We start from the raw sequence: 25,272 nt of genomic DNA, 5'->3' as shown, positions 1-25,272 counted from the left end.
CATTGCAACAGAGACTTTTTTAAATTATATAATCATGCTGCAAAGATGACACACCGTCTGCGCTCACTCTTTTTTGGGTGGGTAGGGAATATAGAGAGGATTTATTTCACTGTTGAAACAGACATTCCCCCCGCCCCCCCCATAACATCGCCTCCTTTACACAGCCACTGGCATCAAGCAACCGTCAGAGCAAACATTCCCGTAGAAAGCATTCCCATCAACATGGTTCCCATTAACTAACATATAAAGAATCATAGATACTGCAGCAGGAGGCCATTCAGCCCACCATGCCTGTGCTAGCTCTTCAATTGGAGCCATCTACTTTCACTCCATTTTTACAGCCCTTTCCCTGCATCCTTTTATATTCCCTTTAGATACTTATTCAATTTTAAATGATGTTACAGTCTCTGGCTCAAGTCACTTGCTGCAAAGTGAATTGTTCTAACAATCATCCATGTGAAAACATTTCTTCCAACTTGTCCTGAAAATGTATTTTTCCCACCAGTGAGGCCGCCCACTCTAATTCCAGCTACGTTACACAAGCTTAGCGACATTTGCAATCTACGCTGATTGTTTTATCCTCCCTGGTATTTGCAGTTGGAGGTGCAGGCAGGCTATCTGCAATTATTGCCTTCTAATCAATGTTTTTTTTTTTTGGAGGGGGGGGATAAAGGAGGGAAATGGGGACCACTACTGATGTTTAATTTCCCTATATCTAATTTAACATAGAAACATAGAAGATAGGAGCAGGAGGAGGCCATTCGGCCCCTCGAGCCTGCTCCGCCATTCAATGCGATCATGGCTGATCATCCAAATTCAGTACCCGGTCCCTGCTTTCTCCCCATACCCCTTGATCCCTTTAGCCTTAAGAAATATATCCAACTCCTTCTTGAATATATTTAATGAATTGTCCTCTACTGCCTTCTGTGGTATCACTACTCTCTGGGTGAAGAAATTCCTCCTCATTTCTGTCCTAAATGGCTTACCCCTTATCCTTAGACTGTGACCCCTGGTTCTGGACTCCCCGACCATCGGGAACATCCTTCCTGCATCTAGTCTGTCCAGTCCTGTCAGAATTTTATAAGTTTCAATGAGATCCCCTCTCATTCTTCTAAACTCCAGCGAGTATAAGCCCAATCGACCCAATCTCTCCTCATACGTCATTCCTGCCATCCCAGGTATCAGCCTGGTGAATCTTCGCTGAACTCCTTCCATGGCAAGAACATCCTTCCTCAGATAAGGCGACCAAAACTGCACACAATACTCAAGGTGTGGTCTCACCAAGGACCTGTACAACTGCAGCAAGACATTCTTGTTCCTGTACTCAAACCCTCTCACTACGAAGGCCAACATACCATTTGCCTTCTTAACCGCCTGCTGCACCTGCATGCTTACCTTCAACGACTGGTGCACAAAGACACCCAGGTCTCGTTGCACTTCCCCTTCTCCCAATCTATTGCCATTCAGATAATAATCTGCCTTCCTGTTTTTGACACCAAAGTGGATAACCTCACATTTATCCACGTTATATTGCATCTGCCATGCTTCTGCCCAATCACCCAACCTGTCCAAATCATCCTGGAGTTTCTCGGCATCCTCCTCACAGCACACGCCCACCTAGCTTTGTGTTGTCTGCAAACTTGGAGATATTACATCTAGTTCCCTTGTCTAGATCATTAATATATATAGTGAATAGCTGGGGTCCAAGGACCGATCCCTGCGGTACCCCACTAGTCACTGCCTGCCACTCGGAAAAAGACCGTTTATTCCAACTCTTTGCTTTCTTTCTGCCAACCAGTTCTCTATCCAAGTCAATACCTTGCCCCCAATCCCATGTGCGTTAACTTTACATGCTAATCTCTTATGCGGGACCTTATCAAAAGCCTTCTGAAAGTTCAAATACACCACATCCACTGGTTCTCCCTTATCTATTTTACCAGTTACATCCTCAAAAAATTCCAGTAGATTAGTCAAGCACGATTTACCTTTTGTAAATCCATGTTGACTTTGTCCGATCCTGTCACTGTTTTCCAAGTGCTCTGCTATTACATCTTTTATAAATGGACTCCAGCATTTTTCCCCACTACAATTTACATTGCTGAACAGTTTCCAATGGAAGCAAATCGGCAACAAGACTGTTCCTATACTACGGGGCGCGCTTGGCAATACCTGATCTGAGCATGTGCAACATTAGCACATGCAGTAGCTTCCCCCCCCTGAAAAAAAAATCACACTTAAAGCAACTGAGCATGCTCAATCTTGCATATGCATAATTACTACATTTGTCACCTTTCCATTCTTCCTATGGACCTTCTTTGATATTGAATAGTTAAAAACACACTGCTGTTCTGCACGGAAGAGGTAAGAGGTCAGCCAGCCTGTAGTCAGAATAAAGCGGCAGACCACACAGTCACTTACCTTTAAGGCCAGTGGTTGGAAACTAAGCCGAGTCAGGGGATGATCCCTTTCTCAAGAAGCACCGCAGTAAGGGAGCATCAATACAATGCAGGACAACGAGGGCAGCACGGTGGCATAGTGGTTAGCACTGTTGCCTCACAGCGCCAGGGACCCGGGTTCGAATCCGGCCTCGGGTGACTGTCTGTGTGGAGTTTGCACATTCTCCCCGTTTGCGCGTGGGTTTCCTCCGGGTGCTCCGGTTTCCTCCCACAGTCCAAAGATGTGCGGGTTAGGTTGATTGGCTATGATAAATTGACCCTTAGTGTTAGGGGGATTAAATACGTGGGGTTACGGGGATAGGGTGGGGTTGGTGTTGGTGTAGGGGTTACAGGGATCGGGTGGGATATGTGTCGGTGCAGGCTCGATGGGCCGAAATGGCCTCTATCTGCACTGTGGGGTTTCTGTGAATGCCAGGGTGCCTCTCAAGCTGTTCTACCACTGCAAAACTCGCACTGAAACTCCTAGAATGTTTCACTGCTGTGCTCATCTTAAGGTTATTAAACAGTAGAGTGCATTTGGGTACTCAGAAATCCTGACAAAATAATAAACAAAACGAGCACCCTCACCCTTAGGAAGCAGTTTATTAAAAACAATCATTTCTGTTTCACTCAGTTCCTGGCATGAAAAACTGGGCCAAGAACTTGTCAACTGATAACCAATACGCCAAGTACTCGCATCACTTTCCAAAGTGTTCCAGACAAATTCCTTCTAACTGCGCATTAGGGACAGCAGCTGGCTGCATGAACAGTTCATCCACCACCGCACGCACGCACGCACACACACACACCTCCTGGAATCTGTTCAGAATGTCAGGGTCGGGCAGTTCGTTTAGCGATCTGTGCAACATCTTCCTTCTGTAAAGCTATGCCAGGATCTCGTGTGATTGTCCAAACGGCAAAAAATGAGAGAGAAAACCATCACGCTCATCACACAGGTGCATTAAATATCTTCCGGTCCACGATTACTATAATTCACCAGTGCAGCCGAGGTATTGCAAATCAGTTGGCCCCTCCCTTCCGATGGCCCAGTTGATGAGCTTGTCGTCTTGTGTGGCACTGGGTCTCGTAGCCCAGGGAGGCTCCCTGGTTCAACCCGATCTGTGTTGAGTGAGCTTGTCTCGGCAAGCGGTGGGCTACAGTCGCACCTTTAGCCAACTCGCCTTAAAAAAAACCTCAACACCGACACGGATCCCGTTCCTGATCATTATTCGGTATCTCCTGTCAGCAGGTGTGTGGAGGTCGAGTGAGGATGAGATTGGGTTTGATTCTGATGCATCTCATGATAAAATAAGACTAAATATTCACTGTCTAAGAATTCTAAATTACTACCACTTTGTCTGATGTAGGTTTCGAGCAACAACTATTATTTTACATTTAGGCGGTTTAGCCTGATAATTGCGTCAGGAGTAGCGGAGTGCGTCGCCGTGATGTCTTCTCCGTATTTGTGAATGGGGCGTTGAGTCGTTCTACGTTCCATGGTCTGTTCTGGGTGACCACAGCCGCACACTGGAGAGTTTTTAATCCTCCGTTTGTGCATCAAGTATCTGCATTCTGCCACGGTTTGTGCGGCCGCGGTTTAGGGTTGCCCATAAGCTTCGCGGAAGATCAAAGTCGGGGATCTTCCGCATCGGGTCTTTCACGAGGCGTTTGTTTGTGACTTCTTGTGAACTCCATTCGGCTTCCCGAGCACCGTCAGGGTTGAGGTCACATCGTCGAAGGTTAAGCTCGTGGGTCCAAAAGGGCTCGCATGACTTCAAGCGGTGGTGAGGGACACTGTTGAGATCCTGGTGGATGGTGACTCTGATGCAACTCATGATAAAATAAAGACTAATATTCACTGTCTAGAATTCTAAATGAAGGTACTGGAGGATACCGGGGCAGCCAAGGAACCACAATACGCAGCATGAGGCAGAAACGTTGGAAGAGGACAGTAGGGAATAAGAAATTGCTGCAACGAAACCCTCAAAGCAAGTGCTTATCAAGCTGCCTCTCCTTGTTCCTCATTTCAGTTACTTGTTTTTGATGGGGGGGGGGGGGGGGTGGGGACAGCTAAGCTGCTCTCCAACCTCTTTAGTTTTGGCTGGAAGCCGTACACCACAATCCCCAACTTTTATACGTAAATGAGATTGCGACAAAAAACCCGGCCTTGAATTCAATGGAAAACATCTGGTCTGCGACCAATCCCCAGACTTGGGAGGTTCACAGAATCAGAATACAAACTGCACATGCTCAGCTTCAGTCTCTAGGCAATTTGGCTTGCAGATTATGTTCTGAATGCTAGCAGAGGAACCTCAATAAAACATTTAAACCAGCTTAATCATTACCAAAAATCAGACCGCAATCAAATTCTCATTCATTATACAAGGTACCCAGGGAAGGGGAGTGTGGAGACAAAATATTCTGGCTGCCTTGTTATTTACGACAAATCTGCAATAAATGGCTATTTATAAGTCAATTCATTTCCGTAAATCAAATGTGAAATAAAAGAGCAGTAATCTGAAAAAAAAATTACCCTGCATTAGATTTACTGATGGCTTTAGCAGAGGTACTTCAACATAAATTTAAATTGCAGATACTATCCTCGGTCCTCAGTTACATAGAATGTACAGCACAGAAACAGGCCATTCGGCCCAACGGGTTTATGCTCCACACCAGCCTCCTCCCACCCCTCTTCATCTCACCCCATCAGCATAACCTTCGATTCCTTTCTCCCTCATGTGTTTATCTAGCTTCCTCTTAAATGTATCTATACTATTCACCTCAACCAGTCCCTGTGGTAGCGAGTTCCACATTCTCACCACTCTCCTGAAGCGGTTTCTCCTGAATTCCTTATTGGATTTATTAGTGACCGTCTCATATTGATGGCCTCTAGTACTGGTCTTGCCCACAAGTGGAAAGATCTTCTCTACGTCTATCCTATCAAACCCTTTCATAATCTTGAAGGCCTCTAAAAAGGTCACCTGCCAGTCGTCTCTGTTCATGAGTTGTTTTAGTACTTTTTGCATTTAATGTACACCTCTCCTGACAGTGCACACTCGGTACGGTTTCACTGACTGGGGGAAGCCCTTTTTTACCTTACCACCGTGGGAATCCTCGTCAGCCTAGGCACCAAGTGTCATGACGCCACTACAGTCGAGTCTGATCCTATCAACATCGCTGTTCACACATGCATTTTACCAACAGAAGTCACTGCAGTCATTAGCAGAAGTCCGGGGCAATCTGTCCCCTCCCTGTCCCAGGAATGCGGAGGCGAATTGTACCTCAGCGGCTGCCCCGAGATCAACTCAGTACAGACTGGGGGGGGGGGGGTGTTGAGCTGGGATCTTCTGATCCGAATGGCTTCATAGCACACTTGGTCCAGAACTTACCAACTAAACCAGTGGGGGAGCCAATTAATTTCTTCAAATCTGGGGTGTCCAAACTGTGCAGTTTTAACAAAAGACTACACACCCAAAGCATTAACCTCTCTTGCTCTTTACAGCCCCTGCTCTGTATTTCCAGAACTTTCGTTTCTTTTATTCATTTGCTGGTCGGTTTGCATTTTGTGAGCTGGAGGTTTGGAAAGGCAAGAAATCCGACGTAATGGAAAAGCTTATTGCACTGTCCTACATCTGTTATTTTAACAAGCAGGCATTCGCATGGAAACGCTATTAAAGGGGGTTGAACATCCCAAGTTACTTACATTTCAACATTCTTCTGTTGCATGGTGGAAGCCTTCTTGGCTGGTGCAGCGCCCCTCATCTTGCCCTCTGCCCATTGCTCTCTAACAAAAAATAAAACCATTGCTAATAAAATAAAGGCAAGAAACACATCTCAAACAGCAGTGTTAGCAGTTAGAAGATTCATTAATCTATATTGCATTAAAAATCTTACATCCGCTTACCATTTCCATCAACCTTTTCCATTATAAATCCTTATCTTCTATAAGTTTTATAAGAGAAACTATCTTTGCAAACTTGTTACATTGCAATTACATCCTTCCCACTGTCAGAGGTGGATGTAAAAGATTCCACGGCACTATTTCGAAGAAGAGCAGGAGAGTTCTCCCCGGAGTCCTGGCCAAGATTTGTCCCTCAACCATCACTAAAAATCTGGTCGTCATCTCATTGCTGTTTGTGGGAGCTTGCTGTGCGCAAATCGGCTGTTGCGATTCCTACAACAGGGACTACACTTCAAAAAAAGTACATCATTGGCTGTAAAGCGCTTTGGGACATCCTGAGGTCTTGAAAGACGCCATAGAAATGAAAGTCTTTCTTTTTCTTTATAGAAATTGATAATGGAATTATAAAAATAAGGACAGAATGTAGGACTTAAAAATGGGGACCGATTTATCTATGCAGCCTGGTCCAATTGTTCCACGCCTTTAACCCTGCTTCACTTGCCCATCACGCCTCACTTGGAACAGCACAGAACATCGACTAGCAATGTATATTAAATGTGTGACTATCACCATTAAAAAAAAGTTCATGTGATGTGAGCATCACTGGCAAAGCCAGCATTTATTGACTATCGCTAGTTGCCCTTGAGGTGGTGGTGAGCCGCCGCCTTGAACCGCTGCAGTCCGTGTGGTGAAGGTGCTCCCACAGTGCTGTTAGGGAGGGAGTTCCAGGATTTTGACCCAGCGATGATGAAGGAACGGCCGATATATTTCCAAGTCAGGAAGGTGTGTGACTTGGAGGTGAGGGTGTTGCCATCTGCCTACTGTCCTTGTCCTTCTAAGTGGTAGAGGTCGTGGGTTTGGGAGGTGCTGCCGAAGAAGCCTTGGCTAGTTGCTGCAATGCATCTTGTAGATGGTACACACTGCAGCCACAGTGCGCCGGTGGTAGAGGGAGTGAATGTTTAAGGTGGTGGATGGGGTGCCAATCAAGCAGGCTGCTTTGTCCTGGATGGTGTCGAGCTTCTTGAGTGTTGTTGGTGCTGCATTCATCCAGGCAAGTGGAGAGTATTCCATCACACTCCTTACTTGTGCCTTGTAGATGGTGGAAGGCTTTGGGGAGCCAGGAGGTGAGACACTCGCCGCAGAATCCCAGCCTCTGACCTGCTCTTGTAGCCACAGTATTTATGTGGCTGGTCCAGTTAAGTGTCTGGTCAATGGTGACCCCCAGGATGTTGATGGTGGGGGATTTGGTGACAGAAATGCAGTTGAATGTCAAGAGGTGGGAGTTAAGACTCTTACTTGTTGGAGATGGTCATTGCCTGGCATTTGTAGAAACATAGAAGGAGCAGGAGTCGGCCATTCGGCCCCTCGAGCCCGCTCCGCCATTTAATGAGATCATGGCTGATCATCCAAATTCAGTACCCTGTCCCTGCTTTCTCCCCATATCCCTTGATCCCTTTAGCCTTGAGAAATATATCCAACTCCTTCTTGAAAATATTTAATGAACTGGCCTCCACCGCCCTCTGTGGCAGAGAATTCCACCGGTTCACCACTCTCTGGGTGAAGAAATTCCTCCTCATCTCAGTGCTAAATGGCTTGCCCCTTATCCTTAGACTGTGACCTCTGGTCCCCCGCCATTTGTGTGATGCGAATGTTATTTGTGACACAGAGACAAGCCTGCAGCTGCACAATTCTACCACTAGCTAGATGCCTATAGCTAGAGCAGCACTAACAGACTCTGAGGGAAATTGACTTTGTGCTGAGAGAGAGTGCGTCATGGTAACTCCAGCGTACGGCAGGAGTTGGCTCACTCCTTATTTAACAAGTGTCTTAAAAATTCTTCTTTTAATAAAGTTAAAATGGGAGAATGGCTGCCCCCCTCACAATCACCAACTTGCTAATGAAAGCGTGGGAATGCACAGCTTTGAAACACATGGTTCCCGAGAATGCGATTTTGTTAGCCTGTCATTGATTACACAGAAAACCAGGTGTTCTGTTTTTAATTAGAAGAGAAATTGCCTATCGCAACCTTGGAGGTCCCAGCAGAACAAACAAAACACTCCATCTGATCAGGGTGTAGGAGACTGGAGCGCTTGCTGGTGAAGGCGAAATACAGAATTTCATCATCGCTGAAGTAGAGTCCAGCCACAGGGTTTGAATTCTTAACCTGGCAAATAACGCATTCAAGACAGGTACCAAATCCAAAAGCTCCAGCATTCCAAAAGCCACTGTGGAGAGACAGCAAGATTTTTCAATGTGATGCAAGATTAGAAACGGAGCCAGAATTACTATACCAGGCTCTAGTTACATTATTGTCCAATAGCAGAATACCATATAAAAGATAGGACCAGCACAGTTTCCTAAGGATGGAAAAAAATTATTCCCTGGAAGAGGAGGATATACATCCTCATAAGATGAAAAAGAAGCACTTCAAACAATGGGGTCAATTTTCCAAGAAGGAAGATATTTGGAATTTTCTCCTACAGTACTCTAGTGTCAGCCTTGGCTCAGTCGAGAGCACTCTCGCCTGTCAGTAAATCATGGATATAAGCCCCCCCCCTCCAGAGACGTGAGCACATAATCTAGGCTGACACTACCAGTGCAGTACTGAGGGAGTGCTGCAGTGTTGGGAGGTGCCGTCTTTCGGATGAGGAGTTAAACAGAGGCCCCGTCTGCCCTCGCAGGTGGGTGTAAAACATCGCAAGGCACCCGGTGTCTTGGCCAACGTTTAACTCTCAACCAACGTCACCAGAACAGATGATCTGGTCAGTTATTTCATTGGTGTTTGTGGGTTCTTGCTGTGCGCAAACTGGCTGTCGCGTTTCCTACAAACAGGGCGGCAATTCAACTGGGCTGTGAAGGGCTTTAAAGAAAGAACTTGCATTTCTATAGCGCCTTTCACAACGTCCCAAAGCGTTTCACAGCCAATGAAGTACTTTTGAAGTGTAGTCACTGTTGTAATGTAGGAAATGCAGCAGTTAATTTGCCCACAGCGAGAGCCCACAAACAGCAATGAGATAAATAACCAGATAATCTGTTTTTAGTGATGTTGATTAAGGGATAAATATTGGCCAGGGTAGAATTCTCCTGCTCTTATTCAAAATAGTGCCAGGGGTTTTATATGTCCACCTGAGAGGATTAATGTGGTGGTGGATTAATGTGATGGGCATGAGCCTTGAAGCCAGTGAGGAACAATCCCATACAATGGAGCAGAAATGCCCAATTGTTCGGTGTGATAATACGCTGGGACATTTTGCAAACATCTCCATTTCCTGGTACACATTTCTCTTGCTACAAAGACTTATTTTTGAGAGGAAATCACGGGTCACCATGGTAAAACAGACTTGCTGCTTTCTTTTAACTGGTGTGGGCAGATTGAGCACAAGAGATTGGATGCCGTCACAATGCAGTGTGGAACATCACAGCCTGAACTATAATCTTACTACCATTCAGACACAAAGACAGCAGCATGACAGCATCTGGAACAAACAGACACTTGGATGGAAATGAAGCCAATTCTACGCTCATCACAAGTGACACAGGTTTGCACAAGTACTGCTACTGTTACTTCTTCCAAATTTTCTCTGCCTCTTCTGAAGACACTGACTTTCAATTCTAGCCTCTTGCGCATCCCCGATTTTCTTCGCGCCACTGTTGATGGCCATGTCTTCAGCGGCCGAGGTCCTAAGCTCTGGAATTCCCCCCTAAACCTCACTGCCTCTCGCTCCCCCTTTAAGTCGCTCCTTAAAACCTACCTCTTTGAACAAGCTTTTGGTCTAATATCTCCTCGTGTGGCTCAGTGCCAAATATTCTTCGCCAACGCTCCTGTGAAGTGCCTTGGGACGTTTTACTACACTAAAGGAGCTATATAAATGCAAGTAGTTGTTGTTATCTGCCGACAGCCCTGCAGCACCTTACCCAGGGGCCATCTTTAGATGGGAGCCCAGTAATTATCAGCAAGCTATTCAACCGTAAACAGCATCACAGCAGAGCCCAATCCAGTCCTCACGAACAAACATTCAGGAGTTACTGCATACCAAGGAGTGGAAACTGTCTCAACCCCCCACCCACAAACCACCATTTCGCCCCCCCACCCCCCAGTACCGACCCTCCCCCCCCCGCCCCCCGTACCGACCCTTCCCCCCGCACCGACACTTCTCCCCCAACCCCCGTACCTACCCTTCCCCCCGCCCCCCCAGTACTGACCCTTCCCCCCGCTCCCCGTACCGACCCTTCCCCCCGCCTCGACCCTTCCCCCCGCTCCCCGTACCGACCCTTCCCCCCGCCCCCCGTATCGACCCTTCCCCCCGCCCCCCGTACTGACCCTTCCCCCCGCCCCCCGTACCGACCCTTCCCCCCCGCCCCCCGTACCGACCCTTCCCCCCCGCCCCCCATACTGACCTTTCCCCCCCGCCCCCCCCGTGCTGACCCTCCCCCCCGCCCCCCCGTACTGACCCTTCCCCCCGCCCCCCAGTACCGACACTTCTCCCCCGCCCCCCGTACCGACCCTTCCCCCCACACCCCCGATACTGACCCTTCCCCCCCACCCCCCCGATACTGACCCTTCCCCCCCACACCCCCGATACTGACCCTTCCCCCCCACACCCCCGATACTGACCCTTCCCCCCCACACCCCCGATACTGACCCTTCCCCCCCACACCCCCCGATACTGACCCTTCCCCCCCACACCCCCATACTGACCCTTCCCCCCCACCCCGATACTGACCCTTCCCCCCGCACCGACCCTTCCCCCCCGCCCCCCGTACCGACCCTTCCCCCCCGCCCCCCGTACTGACCTTTCCCCCCGCCCCCCCCGTGCTGACCCTCCCCCCGCCCCCCCGTACTGACCCTTCCCCCCGCCCCCCAGTACCGACACTTCTCCCCCGCCCCCCGTACCGACCCTTCCCCCCACACCCCCGATACTGACCCTTCCCCCCACCCCCCCCCGATACTGACCCTTCCCCCCCCCACCCCCCCATACTGACCCTTCCCCCCCACCCCCCCGATACTGACCCTTCCCCCCCACACCCCCCGATACTGACCCTTCCCCCCCACACCCCCGATACTGACCCTTCCCCCCCACCCCCCCGATACTGACCCTTCCCCCCCACCCCCCCGATACTGACCCTTCCCCCCCACCCCACACCCCCGATACTGACCCTTCCCCCCCACACCCCTCTCCCAGTACTGGGGCCAACTGTAGTACACTACTTGACTGAGGTCAGTTAACCTAGTGCATAGTAGTAATCAAAACACGGTCATTCATCTTTGTGCTGTTCTAGCTGGTGCCTTTCCCATCTTCTATCTACCCTCCATAAACTTGAACTCATCCAAAACTCGGCTGCCCGTGTCCTAACTCGCACCCGGTCCCGTTCACCCATCACCCCCTGTGCTCACTGCCCCGTGTCCTAACTCGCACCCAGTCCCGTTCACCCAGCACCCCCCGTGCTCACTGCCCAGTGTCCTAACTCGCACCCAGTCCTGTTCACCCATCACCCCGTGCTCACTGCCCCGTGTCCTAACTCACACCCAGTCCCGTGCTCACTGCCCCGTGTCCTAACTCACACCCAGTCCCGTTCACCCATCACCCCGTGCTCGCTGCCCAGTGTCCTAACTCACACCCAGTCCCGTTCACCCATCACCCCCTGTGCTCACTGCCCCGTGTCCTAACTCGCACCCAGTCCCGTTCACCCATCGCTTCGTGCTCACTGCCCCGTGTCCTAACTCGCACCCAGTCCCGTTCACCCATCGCCCCCTGAGCTCGCTGCCCCGTGTCCTAACTCACACCCAGTCCCGTTCACCCATCACCCGTGGTCGCTGACCTACACTGGCTCCTGGTGTGGCAACGCCTCGATTTTAAAATTCTTATCCTTGTTTTCAAATCCCTCCATGACCTCGCCCCCTCCCTATCCCTGTAAACTCCTCCAGCTCTACAACGCCACCCCCCCCCTCCCTGGAGATATCTGCCGTGCTCCAATTCTGGCCTCTTGCGCATCCCCGATTTTAATCGCTCCACCATTGGTGGCCGTGCCTTCAGCTGCCAAGGCCCCAAGCTCAGAAATCCCTTCCTAAATCTCTCTGCCACTATACCACTCTCCTCCTTTAAGACGCTCCTTAAAACCTACCTCTTTGCCCCTAGTTTTTGGTCACCTGTCCCAACAGCTCGTGTGGCTCGGTGTAAAATTTTGTTTGATATCGCTCCTGTGAAACGCCTTGCGAGGTTTTACTACATTAAAGATGCTACATAAATGCAAGTTGTTGTTGTTCTTTACCCACCAGGTTCATCGAAGGAGCTAGTTTTATCCCAACAGAGGCCAGTCTCAAGTCACACGGCCAACAGTTCCATTTCCCCATTCACCGGTCCGGGTCCTGCTCACTTATACTCACTGATTAGCCTTTTGTAGTTCCTTCTGCTTTTGCAGGTTTGTGTCCACATACTTCAGCACTCGGCTCTCCGGAACCCATTCATCCCAACTAGAAACCGAGAGAGAAAGTAATAAGACAAGACGAAATCACCAACGCATCAGAAATTTTCACAATTCAAAATCTGAGAGATGAAAATTGCACATATCCAAATGCTTGGTCTAGTATTTTTTTTTTTTTTTTTTGAGGGAAAGGTGGGGGGGAGGAAGAAAAGAAACAAAAATACTAACTGGAAAAAAATAGTTCAAGCAATTAGAAGAGAAAGACAGGTTGAACCAACAGACAGCTTACTGAAATCGGAGTGACTCATCACTGATGAAGGGAGAATTAAAACATATTTTTACAAAGATTCTGCAACTGTACAGCACAGGGGAGAACACTGGATTATACATTTATTGTGTGTCACACTTAAAAAATTTAAAACAAGCTAGTCTGACCTTTAATTGACCCGAGCAAAGCACAGCAATTTATACCGTGTGGCCTTCAAAGGGACGCACAAGATTCCACGCTGTCATACTTTAGCAGAATAATGAGAGTTGCATGGTGTCATGCGCTTATACTCGTAAAACAGTCTCCTCTGAGCCGCCTTGAGCAGACCGAGGGGGAACCCCTCCAGTGTAAAAGCACAAGATCGCCGTGCCCCCATTTCTGCCAGCTCCTGCTATGGAGGAACTCAACAGTTCCACCCGCGGCAGAAGCCAGTCAATCATCCATCCAATAGAAGCGCTCGAGCAGCCGGGCATTTTGACACTGGCAATCAGGACCCCAGTGGAAATTTAAGTACAGGTTCATGGCATCAAAGCTTATCCCCGTGTCTTCCACAGCACTGTTTCACCAAAAGAGCTAAATAGTGGATGGTGACAAACTCAAGACATCATAAAACAATGACAGATGCTCTGAATACAAAGGTTCGCAAATACACCTATAACAAGAAGGATTTCATTTTTTTTTTTTTTTAAGTAGCAAAGTTCAGTAATGAGGCAGCCCTAGGTTACGCAGGAGAAGGCAGGGACAGGGTACTGAGTTTGGATGATCAGCCATGACCTCATTGAATGGCAGAGCAGGCTCGAGGGGCCGAATGGCTGACTCCTGCTCCTATCTTCTATGTTTACTGGGTAGATTATACTTAGACAGCCTGAAAGTAGCCAAGGGAATATTCCAGTCTACGTGCTGTTTATTCCAGCAGTCCTTGCACCTCTCTGCACTGAGCAGTTCATGCACGAGCCCAGTGCTGCCTAAACATGGGCATTTCCCAACTTTCTGAACCTGAATGAGCCAGATTCCAAGCTCTGATCAGCCATAAGGAATATTCCAACTTTCCGAGGAATGTTCACATGCAATTATTGGACCACTCACACACGTGTACTGACTTCTGCTGCAGACCCCAGTTCCTCTGCCTCTCTCTCACTTATATTTAAGGTGGAGATTGACTCTTTTACCATTCAAAAATCTGTCTATGGTTATGGGGAGCGGGCAGGGAAGTGGAGTTGAGCCCAAGATCAGATCAGCCATGATTTTATTGAATGGCGGAGCAGGCTCGAGGGGCCAAATGACCTACTCCTGCTCCTATGTCTTATGTTCTTTTATTTGCTCTGCTATCTCATCCTCCGTCACACCCCCAATCTCATATTCCCTGCCTCATTGCACTATGTTCAGTCAATCTTCTATTGCTCTGCTCTAACTATCGCTACCATTGTCACAGGCTTGAACCTGCGTATTCTCCATCAAGCCTTCCGTAACTCATCAACGGCTCCCTCCAAGCATCCATCTGAGCTGCCCCACCCTCTTCACCCAACATTCATCTCGTGTCCCACAGTATATCCCCCTCACCCAGTCACTTTTGGTGTGCTTCAGGATCCCATCCTCGATCCCTTTCTATTCATCCAGCCGTCAACAACATCTGCAGATACATACACCGATGACGCCCAACTGTCCCTCTCCAACATGACCGACTCCAGAGAAGCTGATGCAGCACTTGGCTGTTTGTCCAACATCCAATGCTGGCTGCGTCGACGTTTCCTGCAGCTTGTCAGGAAGTGAAGCCATTCTATTCAGCTCTCAACAGAAGCACCCCTGCCTCTGGTGCCGAAACCAGCAACCCTCTGGCTGCTTGCCCAGGTTGATCCTGGTTCTGTCTGATCCCAAGCAGGGCTTTATATCCCACGTCCAGCCCACTTTCACAATGCTGTTCGCTTTGACCCCGCCCCTCATTGCCCAACCCCCGCGTTCACCCCCCCACTGCCCAACCCCCCCGCGTTCACCCCCCCACTGCCCAACCCCCTGCGTTCACCCACTACCCCATGTTACCCCCCCACTGCCCCACCCCCGCGTTCACCCCCCCCACTCCCTTCCCCCCCCCCCACCGCCCAACACCCTGCACGTGACTAGGGAAGTGCTATCTTTTCCCCGAGAACAGAGATGGGGAAAGAGCAGGGGAGTGGGACTAATTAGACAGCTCTTTCAAAGAGTCAGCACAGGCACGATGGGCCGAATGATCAAGAGAAGATCTGATAGAGGTGTTCAAAAGTTATGAAGGGATTTAACAAGGTAAATAGAGAAATACTATTGCCACCAGGTGGTGGATGAGTCTTTCGCTAGAGAGCATAAATTTAAGATAATCTAAAGTTCAGAAGGGGGAGGTGTGGAGAAACTCCTTAACAGCAGAGAAGGTTAGGAGCAGATTTGATAAAGATGTTCAAAATCATGATAGAGTAAATAGGGAGAAACTGCTTCCAGTGGCAGAAGTGTCGGTAACCAGAGGACACAGATTTAAGGTGATTGGCAAAAGAACCAGAGGGGAGGTCAGGAGATTTTTTTTTACCTCAGCGAGTTGTTGTGATCTGGAACGTGCTGCCTGTAAGGGTGATGGAAGCAGATTCAGTAGTAACTTTCAAAAGAGAATTGGATAAATACTTGAAGTGCAAGTATTTGCAGGGCTATAGGGAGTGGGACTAATTAGACTGCCCTTTCAGAGCCGGCACAAGCACAACAGGCCGAATGGCTTCGTTCTGTGCTGTATCATTCGACGATTCTAAATCATTAAAAAAATTATTACAGAGGATTGTTAGGACACAAATGCCCCACCAGAAAATGGGTGGAAGCAGAATGCATAATAGTTTTTACAAGGGAAGTATATATCAATATTTGAAAAAGAAAAATTGAGTGTATGGGGAAAAAAAGACAAGGAAATTGGGATAAGTAGACAGTCCTTTCAGAAAGTCAGTGCAGGCACAAGGGTACCAAAGACCTCTGTCTGTGCTGTAAAATTCTACAAGACAATGTTTACCCGCATACGCAGCTACAGGTAGACTATCCTTTATCCGAAAACCTCGGGACCAGCCGCGTTTCGGTTTTCAGAAAATTTCGGATTTCGGAAGGTGGGTCGGCGGGGTCGGGGTCGGCGGGGGTCCGCAGTCGTGGCTTGTCCGTCGCTGCTAGCCTGGAATGCAATGAAGTTCCGCATTTCCACCAACAGGTCGTCCTGCTCGGTCGGAACAGGGGCCGGCACCGCTGCGGGCTCAGAGCTCTCGTTGCTTTCGAGCCTTTGGAAGAGAGTCAGGTGGTTCCGTGGGGGGGTCGGCGGGGGGTCGTGCGCACGACTTACGCTGACCCTCTGCTCAGCGTAAGTCGGCGGGGGTCCGCGGGGGGGGGGGTCTGCGGGGGGTCGTGCGCCACTCTGGTCATGTCGTGCGCACGACTTACGCTGACCGAAAAAAACCTTCGGTTTTTAGAGGGTTTCGGAAGTTCGGATAAAGGGTAGTCTACCTGTACTTAAGTGCGCATGCCCCTTTAAATCCAAGCGGCTGAGCAGCTTTTGCCCATGCCTTGTCTGACAAGCTGCCAGGTCAAGGCCAAAGCTGCGCTGGGCGATTATACAAACAAAAAAAATCGGGACAAGTCACCTCAGTTTTTTGTGGAGAAGCTTGGGCAAGACAGCCAACCGCTCCCAGCACAGATTCTGCCCGTTGGACTGAACCAGGGCTATAGTATGAAAAAAAATCACATTCCCACCATTACATTTTGCTGAAATTACGACTGTGTGGGAGTCGTAATAAAATTTGCATTCTTGGCTCCTTGGACAGAGCTCCAGACTCCAGGATGTGAAGCCAACCAGTTTGTGCTGGGCTTGCAATTTTAGGTGGAAATCACAATTTGATTAAATTAGTGCCTTTATGCTTTTGGAATTCTCTTCCCAAAATCCCCTGTCCCTGTCAAGTGCCAACTTGGATTTAAACTTTACGTCCAGCGTCAGTTGACAGTACTCTCGGCCGAGTCATGGGTTCAAGCCCCACTCCAGGACTTGAGTGCATAATCCAGACTGACATTTCAGTGCAGTCCTGAAGTGCTGCTGTCTTTCAGATGAGATGTTAAACCCAGGTCCCGCCTGCCCGCGGACACAAAGGACCTCATGGCACCATTCGAGAAGGAGGGAGTTGTTCCAGATCCTGGCCAACATTCATTCCTCAAAAAACCCCACCAGAATACAGATTAACTGCTCATTTAACATTTGCTGCTTGTGGGAACTTGCTGTGCACAATCACAGAAACCCCACAGTGCAGATAGAGGCTATTTCGGCCCATCGAGCCTGCACCGACACATATCCCACCCGATCCCCATAACCCCTACACCAGCACATATCCCACCCTATCCCCGTAACCCCACGTATTTAATCCCCCTAACACTAAGGGTCAATTTATCATAGCCAATCAACCTAACCCGCACATCTTTGGACTGTGGGAGGAAACCGGAGCACCCGGAGAAAACCCATGCAAACACGGGGAGAATGTGCAAACTCCACACAGTCACCCGAGGCCGGATTCGAACCCGGGTCTCTGGCGCTGTGAGGCAACAGTGCTAACCACAATGCTTGCCAACAAAATGGTATAACTTCAAAAAGTAATTCATTGTTCAGAAAGCGCTTTCTGAACATTCTGAAGATGCGAAAGGGGCTATTTGAATAAAAGTTCTTGTCCTTTCTTGCTCTACGTCTCTCCCCATTTTCAAAAAAACCTCCAAACTCATCTCTGTTACCATGCAGCTGGTCGCGCCCGCGTCACCTTCTTCTCTTTTTAAAGTAATTGGAAAAAGAGTCAGAGGTGACAGGAGGACATTTTTTCCCCTTAAACGAAGCGAGTTATGATCTGAAATGCACTGCCTGGAAGGGTGACGGAAGCAGATTCAGTAGTAACTTTCAAAAAGCAAATTGGATAAATACTTGAAGGGGAAAAATTTGCAGGGCTACGGGGAAAGAACAGGGAGGAGCGGGACCAATTGGAGAGCTCTTTCAAAGAGCTGGCACAGGCACGATGGGCTGAATGGCCTCCTTCTGTGCTGTATGGATCTATAATTATCCCTCCCCACTCACCTTGTGAAATGGCGTAGGATGTTTCACTAGATTACTCTCCACTTGCCTGGATGAGTGCAGCTCCAACAACACTCAAGAGGCTCAACACCATCCAGGACAAAGCAGCCCGCTTGATTGGCACCCCATCCACCACCTTAAACATTCACTCCCTCCACCAATGGCGTACCGTGGCTGCAGTGTGTACCATCTACAAGATGCACTGTAGCAACTCGCCAAGGCTTCTTCGGCAGCACCTCCCAAACCCGCGACCTCTACCACCTAGAATGACATGGGAACACCATCATCTCCAACTTCCCCTCCAAGTCACACACAATCCTGACTTAGAAGTATATCGCCGTTCCTTCATCGTCGCTGGATCAAAATCCTGGAACTCCCTCCCCAACAGCACAGTGGGAGCACCTTCACCACACGGACTGCAGCAGTTCAAGTAATGAAAAGCAGCACAGGCTGAATCATTTATCAACATTAGTGGTAATCTGACACCGCATGAGGGGGGGGTCGGTCCCACAGGACACAAAATATTTTTTTTTATTCATTGATGGGATGTGGGCGTCGCTGGCTGGCTAGGCCTGCATTTAGTGCCCATCCCTAATTGCCCTTAAGATGGTGGTGAGCCGCCTTCTTGAACCGCTGCAGTCCATATGGTGTAGGTGCACCCACAATGCTGTTAGGAAGGGAGTTCCAGGATTTTGGCCCAGCGACAGTGAACGGCGGCGATACAGGTCCAAGTCAAGATGGTGTGTGGCTTGGAGGGGAACTTGTAGGTGGTGATGTTCCCATGCGTCTGCTACCCTTGTCCTTCTAAGTGGTAGAGGTCGCAGGTTTGGAAGTTGCTGTTGAAGGAGCTTTGGCGAGTTGCTGCAGTGCATCTTGTAGATGGTACACACTGCAGCCACAGTGCGCCGGTGGTGGAGGGAGTGAATGTTGAAGGTGGTGGATGGAGTGCCAATCAAGTGGGCTGCTTTATCCTGAATGGTGTCGAGCTTCTTGAGTGTTGTTGGAGCTGCACTCATCCAGGCACGTGGCGAGTATTCCATCACACTCCTGACTTGTGCCTTGTAGATGGTGGAAAGGCTTTGGGGAGTCGGGAGGTGAGACACTCGCCGCAGAATTCCCAGCCTCTGGCCTGCTCTTGTAGCCACAGTATTTATATGGCTGGTCCAGTTCAGTTTCTGATCAATGGTGACCCCCAGGATGTTGATAGTGGGGGATTCAGCGATGGTAATGCCATTAAATAGCTTTAAATATTCAGATTAACATTAACTTATAAGATGTGATAGAAAATGACTTAGTCGAACAGTACAAGAGCTGAATTAACATCAGTAGATTCTGTCACTAACCCTCATGTTAATTCAGCTCCAACCCAAGCAAACCTTGTTCCCATCTCCACAAAGGAGCAGCAATTAGTGCCACAGGCACCAGCAAACTTCTCATTCAAGTGGCCATTCCTCACGTTAGATAGAGGGCGCGTCGGCAGGCTATTTGACCATGGGGATATCGCACGTGACCAACGTTCCCGTCTGGAGGTCCGGCGCAGGCCGCTTGCCGGCTTTACAATAGGAAAAACCGTGCACACGCCGAAGTTTAAAGGGGCCGCACACCCAAAAAAATTTAAAGGGAACACAGCACCTGACCCGATGGCTACACACGTACACTAGCCAGCTGGGAGTTACCGGATCGGAATCAGGAACAGGAAACCTGTCTGAATTGTTTTCCTCCCTAATTCAGGGACTAGGATCAATCTACAGCCACCGCAGCCGAGACAGCACCAGGAGCTGAAATAGGAATATTGAGACTTCCCCCCCCCCCCCCCCACCCCCACTCCCAAGTATCTGCAATATTTATACTTGGATGCAATGTAATACATATTCCCAATATTAATAGATTAAAAATTAGTTGCACTATAGATTTTTCACCAAGTTCATGCCCGTATCTCGATAAATGTTCGTTTTCTTGGTGAAAAATCTTTTTGGGGGGGGGGGTTTATGTATTTTCAGAAACTAAATAAAGATGAAATAATTCTGGGTGAAGCAGCATGGAAAACAATGACATTGTGTTTTAAGTAAAAGAATTCTAACTAGTCTTTACAATACCTGCAATCTTGAAGATACCACACACCTAAGCTGTTTGAATAGGCGAAACAATAAAGAATTACATATTTGGCATTTTCTCTCAGTAACCTAACCTACAGTTGTACACAATGCACTTCTTCAGGACCCAACTATACTATATCTAACATACTGGTATTTACATTTTTTCTTGTTGAAGGGAGCAGTTTGTGGGCACTGTGACAAGGCATCAATTTTAGGATAAAACTCGGGCAATATTTGATAATATTTTTCGGAGAGGGGAGTGTAAATTGGAGGGTTATCTTTGCAATAGTGCCTAATTGACTAAACGTAGACAACACATGATAATTGTTGTTGCAGGTTGTCTTAGTCCCTTTTATAATAGTTTTATAATTTTTTAAAAAAGCATTCAGTTAAGCATCCCAATGTCGTTATACAATACTCCAAAGTGTGAAAAACAAAGTCATGATTTTCTGTATGAAGTAAAGTCACGATTTCTTTTTTACAAATTTAAATGCCAATATGTTTGCTGATTGAACTGTCAAATCACTTGAATGCTTCAAAGCAAGCTGTAATTTTTCACCACAATATACATAATTTGTAAAGCTGGAATGAAAGCAATTCAATCTTTAGTCTCCTTTCTGGAATGAATAATCATGTTGATACAAAGATCAGGTAAAAATAAATCAGCTTCTTTCTGCCCCCTTCTTCCCTTGACAAACTCAATTCTCTCCTCTTCTGGAGGTGAAGACTTTGCTGGGGTGCAGTTCTACAGTTGTCCGCACCCCTCTAGTACCTTGCACTGCCCCAGTGACCTTCGCACACGTGTGAGCCCAGTATGTGCGCCAACAGATTCCACGGAGGCATTAGTGCCGAGGTCAACCCTGTCCTCAACCTATGTCTATCTGTGTGCCTTCAACACAGGTCACCGGGTAGTTGTGTCAAGCATCAAGAACCCCAATGACTCCCTCCTTTCTCCAAGCGCCCCCTCCCAGCCCAAGGGTCCCCCAAATACTGCCACAGCACATCCACCTCCGCCCCCCCCCCCCACAACACCTTATTCAAATCAGCAAAAGTCCCCTTCAACCTCTTTAGGTCTCCTTGTGACATTCTTTCAGAGGACAAAGACCAACAGAGCCAAGGCCTCGGCTGCCTTCAAACCAGCCACACTGGCCGCACAAGAGCCGCCAGGGTCCACTCACTCTTCATTCTTCCTCCTCTTTGCAGAGTAGCACTTGGCCACCACATGAGGCTTGACCAAGATCGAGAACAATGGGAGGAGAAACAATTGTTGAAAAAGATTTGAAACGACCCGCAGTAATTTGCAGAGTTGATAAGAAAATGGTGTAGTTTGCAAATTGTACAGTTCTGATGGCAGATTCTGAATTTCTGAACAACATAATTATATAGATGCGTTTGTGTTTTAGATCAACACTTCTGGATCTCCAGCTACAGAAGATGCAAAGCACATGCATCTGTTGCCTGCTGTGCTGAGAATACGGCCTCTAGAAATTCAGTAGTGTAGGTACAAATGCTACAATAACACGGTACCGGAAGGATACTGCTGGCTGCCATTTGCTCTCAGTCTGCCTGTAGAGACCCATTTTCACATTACAGTCTCCACCGCTTATAGCGGGTGCGAACGCGATTTGCCCGCTATACGCGATGGCCGGTATAACGTGGTAGCGCTATGACAGTACTTCTTTAAATCTGAATTTGGTTTGCAGAGTTTCTATTAGCAGCTGGCAGCAGCCAAGGAGAATCTTCTGAAACTGTTCAGACTAGATCTGAGTTTATCCACTTGTTCCATTTCTCTTCCGTTGATGGGCATTTCAGCCCTTGGAAACAAGATTTTCATCTTGTCTGAGGTTATGCTTTAACCTGTTCAGTGTCTCAACGGTAAAGTACTATTGGAATTCTGCAGTGAAATCTGTACCAACATTTATTAAGTTATTGATCAGAAATCTGAAGCCTAGAAATTGCCGTTAGTGTAAAGCATTTTGCTGGTGGCAATTATGCGATATAATCTGGGGAACAGCCTCTTAATTTGAAGATGGTTTGTCTTATCGAACAAGATCTTGACTCTTGCATCCAGTGCACCTTTTAATGAGGTGCGAACTAGCACAGCTGTTTCTGCTCGTAATAAACGGAGCAGATAAGACGCTATAACCGCCAACTTTGAAACTAGTGTTAATGCAAATGGATGATGGTTATCCCTTTTTAAGCGACTGCCGGTTTTAAACGTGGACGTTTCAAGTGGCGGGGGCCGTATATTGAACTCTTCCCAACAGGTAATGCAGCGAGAAACCCTGTCGTAAATGTGACTAGCAAGTGAAATCATGCATGCCCACTTGTTTTAGCCTTACCAGCAATGCTGCGAGTCCACCCCAGTGCGTCAATGTGGCAAATTCAGAGCATCCCTCCCCAGATTGCAAAACCACAACAATATAAATGTGCCATTAGAGGAGCCAAACAAAGGCCAACATTCACAATTGTGTTTATGTAACAATGCTATGAATTGGCATCCTACATCTGAATTCTCAATCCTCTTCCCTGACCTCCAAGTAAAATTTTCTGTAACACATTCTATGGTTCAGCATCATCTTCCTCCTTCAATCTGCAGATCATTTTCAAACTAGACACTTCTTCTGCCTTGAGAGCTCCAAGCGTCATCAACACTGAGGTTGCGGCATTTATAGTTCAAGGTTAGAAGGCAGCTCAGTGTCTGCACAACGTAGCGTTAACAAGATGAACTAAATCGAATGCCAAACTTTTGCTCAGTCAAGGATGAGAAATGGCCATTCGACCCAGTGAAGCTCACCCCTCTCATGGCAGCTAATTGCAATTTAATTACTGTCACCGCAATGTTTTTTGTTTCCAGGATCTTGCTTGATAAGATTACTCCAAACATTTATCAATCGGATATTTATTCCAAATGGAATTATTCATTTCCATTTATCTCCCTCGTCTCTCGCACTTCTAGTCTCCTTCCAAAATGTCCCAATACGCCCACATTAGGCAATTCTTTCCAAATCAAGCATATTCGCGATCTTTATAGATTGCAATCGCTATTATCTGCATTTTATACTTACTTCTTATTCCAGCCACTATAATGTATGAAGTACTTCACTTGTTTGTCCTTTATAGCAACCTTTACGCACTACAATATGAAAAATAGAAAAAGAAAAATCAATTAACTAGATTAAATTCAGCACTAATTAAAAACACAGCCATTAGGAATAACATGGTTATCACAAATAATGCAAGCAATATTTGATATCATTATCTCTTGATTCAAGACTCGTCAGATACTGACGCAGTCCGTGTCCATATGCAGCAAGACCTGGACAACATTCAGACTTGGGCTGACAAGTGGCAAGTAACATTCGCACCACACAAGTGCCAGGCAATGACCATCTCCCCTTGACATTCAACGGCATTACCATCGCTGAATCCCCCACTATCAACATCCTGGGGGTCACCATTGATCAGAAACTGAACTGGACCAGCCATATAAATACTGTGGCTACAAGAGCAGGCCAGAGGCTGGGAATTCTGCGGCGAGTGTCTCACCTCCCGACTCCCCAAAGCCTTTCCACCATCTACAAGGCACAAGTCAGGAGTGTGATGGAATACTCGCCACGTGCCTGGATGAGTGCAGCTCCAACAACACTCAAGAAGCTCGACACCATTCAGGACAAAGCAGCCCGCTTGATTGGCACTCCATCCACCACCTTCAACATTCACTCCCTCCACCACCGGCGCGCCGTGGCTGCAGTGTGTACCATCTACAAGATGCACTGCAGCAACTCGCCAAAGCTCCTTCAACAGCACCTCCCAAACCCGCGACCTCTACCGCTTAGAAGGACAAGGGCAGCAGACGCATGGGAACATCACCACCTACAAGTTCCCCTCCAAGCCACACACCATCCTGACTTGGACCTGCATCGCCGTTCCTTCACTGTCGCTGAGCCAAAATCCTCGAACTCCCTTCCTAACAGCAATGTGGGTGTACCTACACCATATGGACTGCAGCGGTTCAAGGCGGCGGCTCACCACCATCTTCTCAAGGGCAATTAGGGATGGGCACTAAATGCAGGCCTAGCCAGCCAGCGACGCCCACATCCCATCAATGAATAAAAAAAAAGTCAAAAGGCATTCACATATCAGCAGCAAATATTGTAAGACTTCTGTCAAAGCATAGTTTGCATGAGAAAAAAAACCGTTAACCATTCCAAGATAAAGGGCAGAGTGCACACGAGAGAATGGTCCCCATTGTGCTACAGGTTGGCTGTGTCCCTGATCTCAGTTTCCAATGCTGAATAGCTAAGAGATTCTGTAACAGCAGGACAAGCATTTCCTCACCACAGCCACTGTTCTCTTTCCATCCATCTAGAAATGACTGAATAATCCCCGATGGGATTTAATCTCAGACCTCCTGGCCAAAGGTCTGAGATTCAAACATCAGAGCTATCAAACCTTCCAAATTAAAGGTCAGGTTATGGATGAAAGAAACAGAAACATGGACTGGGGATAAACGCTGGTTAAGGAAGTGATCCTTCCATCGCCGTACCCCTAAAACTCAAGCCAATATTTGTATATTATATATTATATTAAACAGAGCAAGTCAGACGAGAAACGGATGGATCACAGCTAAGTCTACCCACCGATTTAATTTTCATAGAAAAAAAGACTGAATCAAATAGCTCCATCACAAAAATCACTGGAAAAGATCCCAGAACACCATTGCATTTGACTCAATGTCACTAAAAAACCAATCATTCCAAGTATAAACTGACAATCACAGAATGTGATCCCTCAGTATCAATTAAAGCACTGCATTCCCATGTAATAAAAACGGATTTGACTTGCTCAGTCACTGAAAACCAGCGGCCTGCATATCATGCCCCCTTATGTTGAAAAGAGGGAATTAAAGTACTCGGGGGGGGGAGAAAGACAGAGAAATCAGTTCCCTATTTTGAGAAAAGTTTCCCCAAAATGTTATAGATGACTGCCAAAAATGTCAGCGCCGGTTTGTGCTGACTAAACTCCGAGGGCAGCAGGAAGTGAGCTATAGTTAG

The 25,272-nt window shown here is 47.8% G+C and overlaps 1 protein-coding gene across 4 annotated transcripts in view; it reads right to left on the bottom strand.

The window, feature by feature from the left end:
* morf4l1 (mortality factor 4 like 1) overlaps nucleotides 1-25,272 on the bottom strand; it is a 215,451-nt gene that overhangs the window by 178,434 nt on the left and 11,745 nt on the right. For all 4 annotated transcript variants that reach the window (XR_015073770.1, XM_085968403.1, XM_085968402.1 and 1 more), the window contains 3 exons: nucleotides 23,284-23,351; nucleotides 12,722-12,808; nucleotides 6,139-6,219 (listed from right to left, as the gene is read on the bottom strand). Coding sequence is in view for 3 of the 4 variants with exons in the window: in XM_085968403.1 (XP_085824529.1) it covers nucleotides 6,139-6,219; nucleotides 12,722-12,808; nucleotides 23,284-23,351 (236 nt within the window). In the remaining variant the exon portion in view is untranslated. The remainder of the gene's footprint in view (nucleotides 1-6,138; nucleotides 6,220-12,721; nucleotides 12,809-23,283; nucleotides 23,352-25,272) is intronic.

Source organism: Somniosus microcephalus, chromosome 27 (genome assembly GCF_052327205.1).
Source record: "Somniosus microcephalus isolate GS21.2 chromosome 27, FLI_Smic_1.0, whole genome shotgun sequence".
NCBI classification, from domain to species: Eukaryota; Metazoa; Chordata; class Chondrichthyes; order Squaliformes; family Somniosidae; genus Somniosus; species Somniosus microcephalus.
This window is presented reverse-complemented; position numbering and strand designations above follow the sequence as displayed.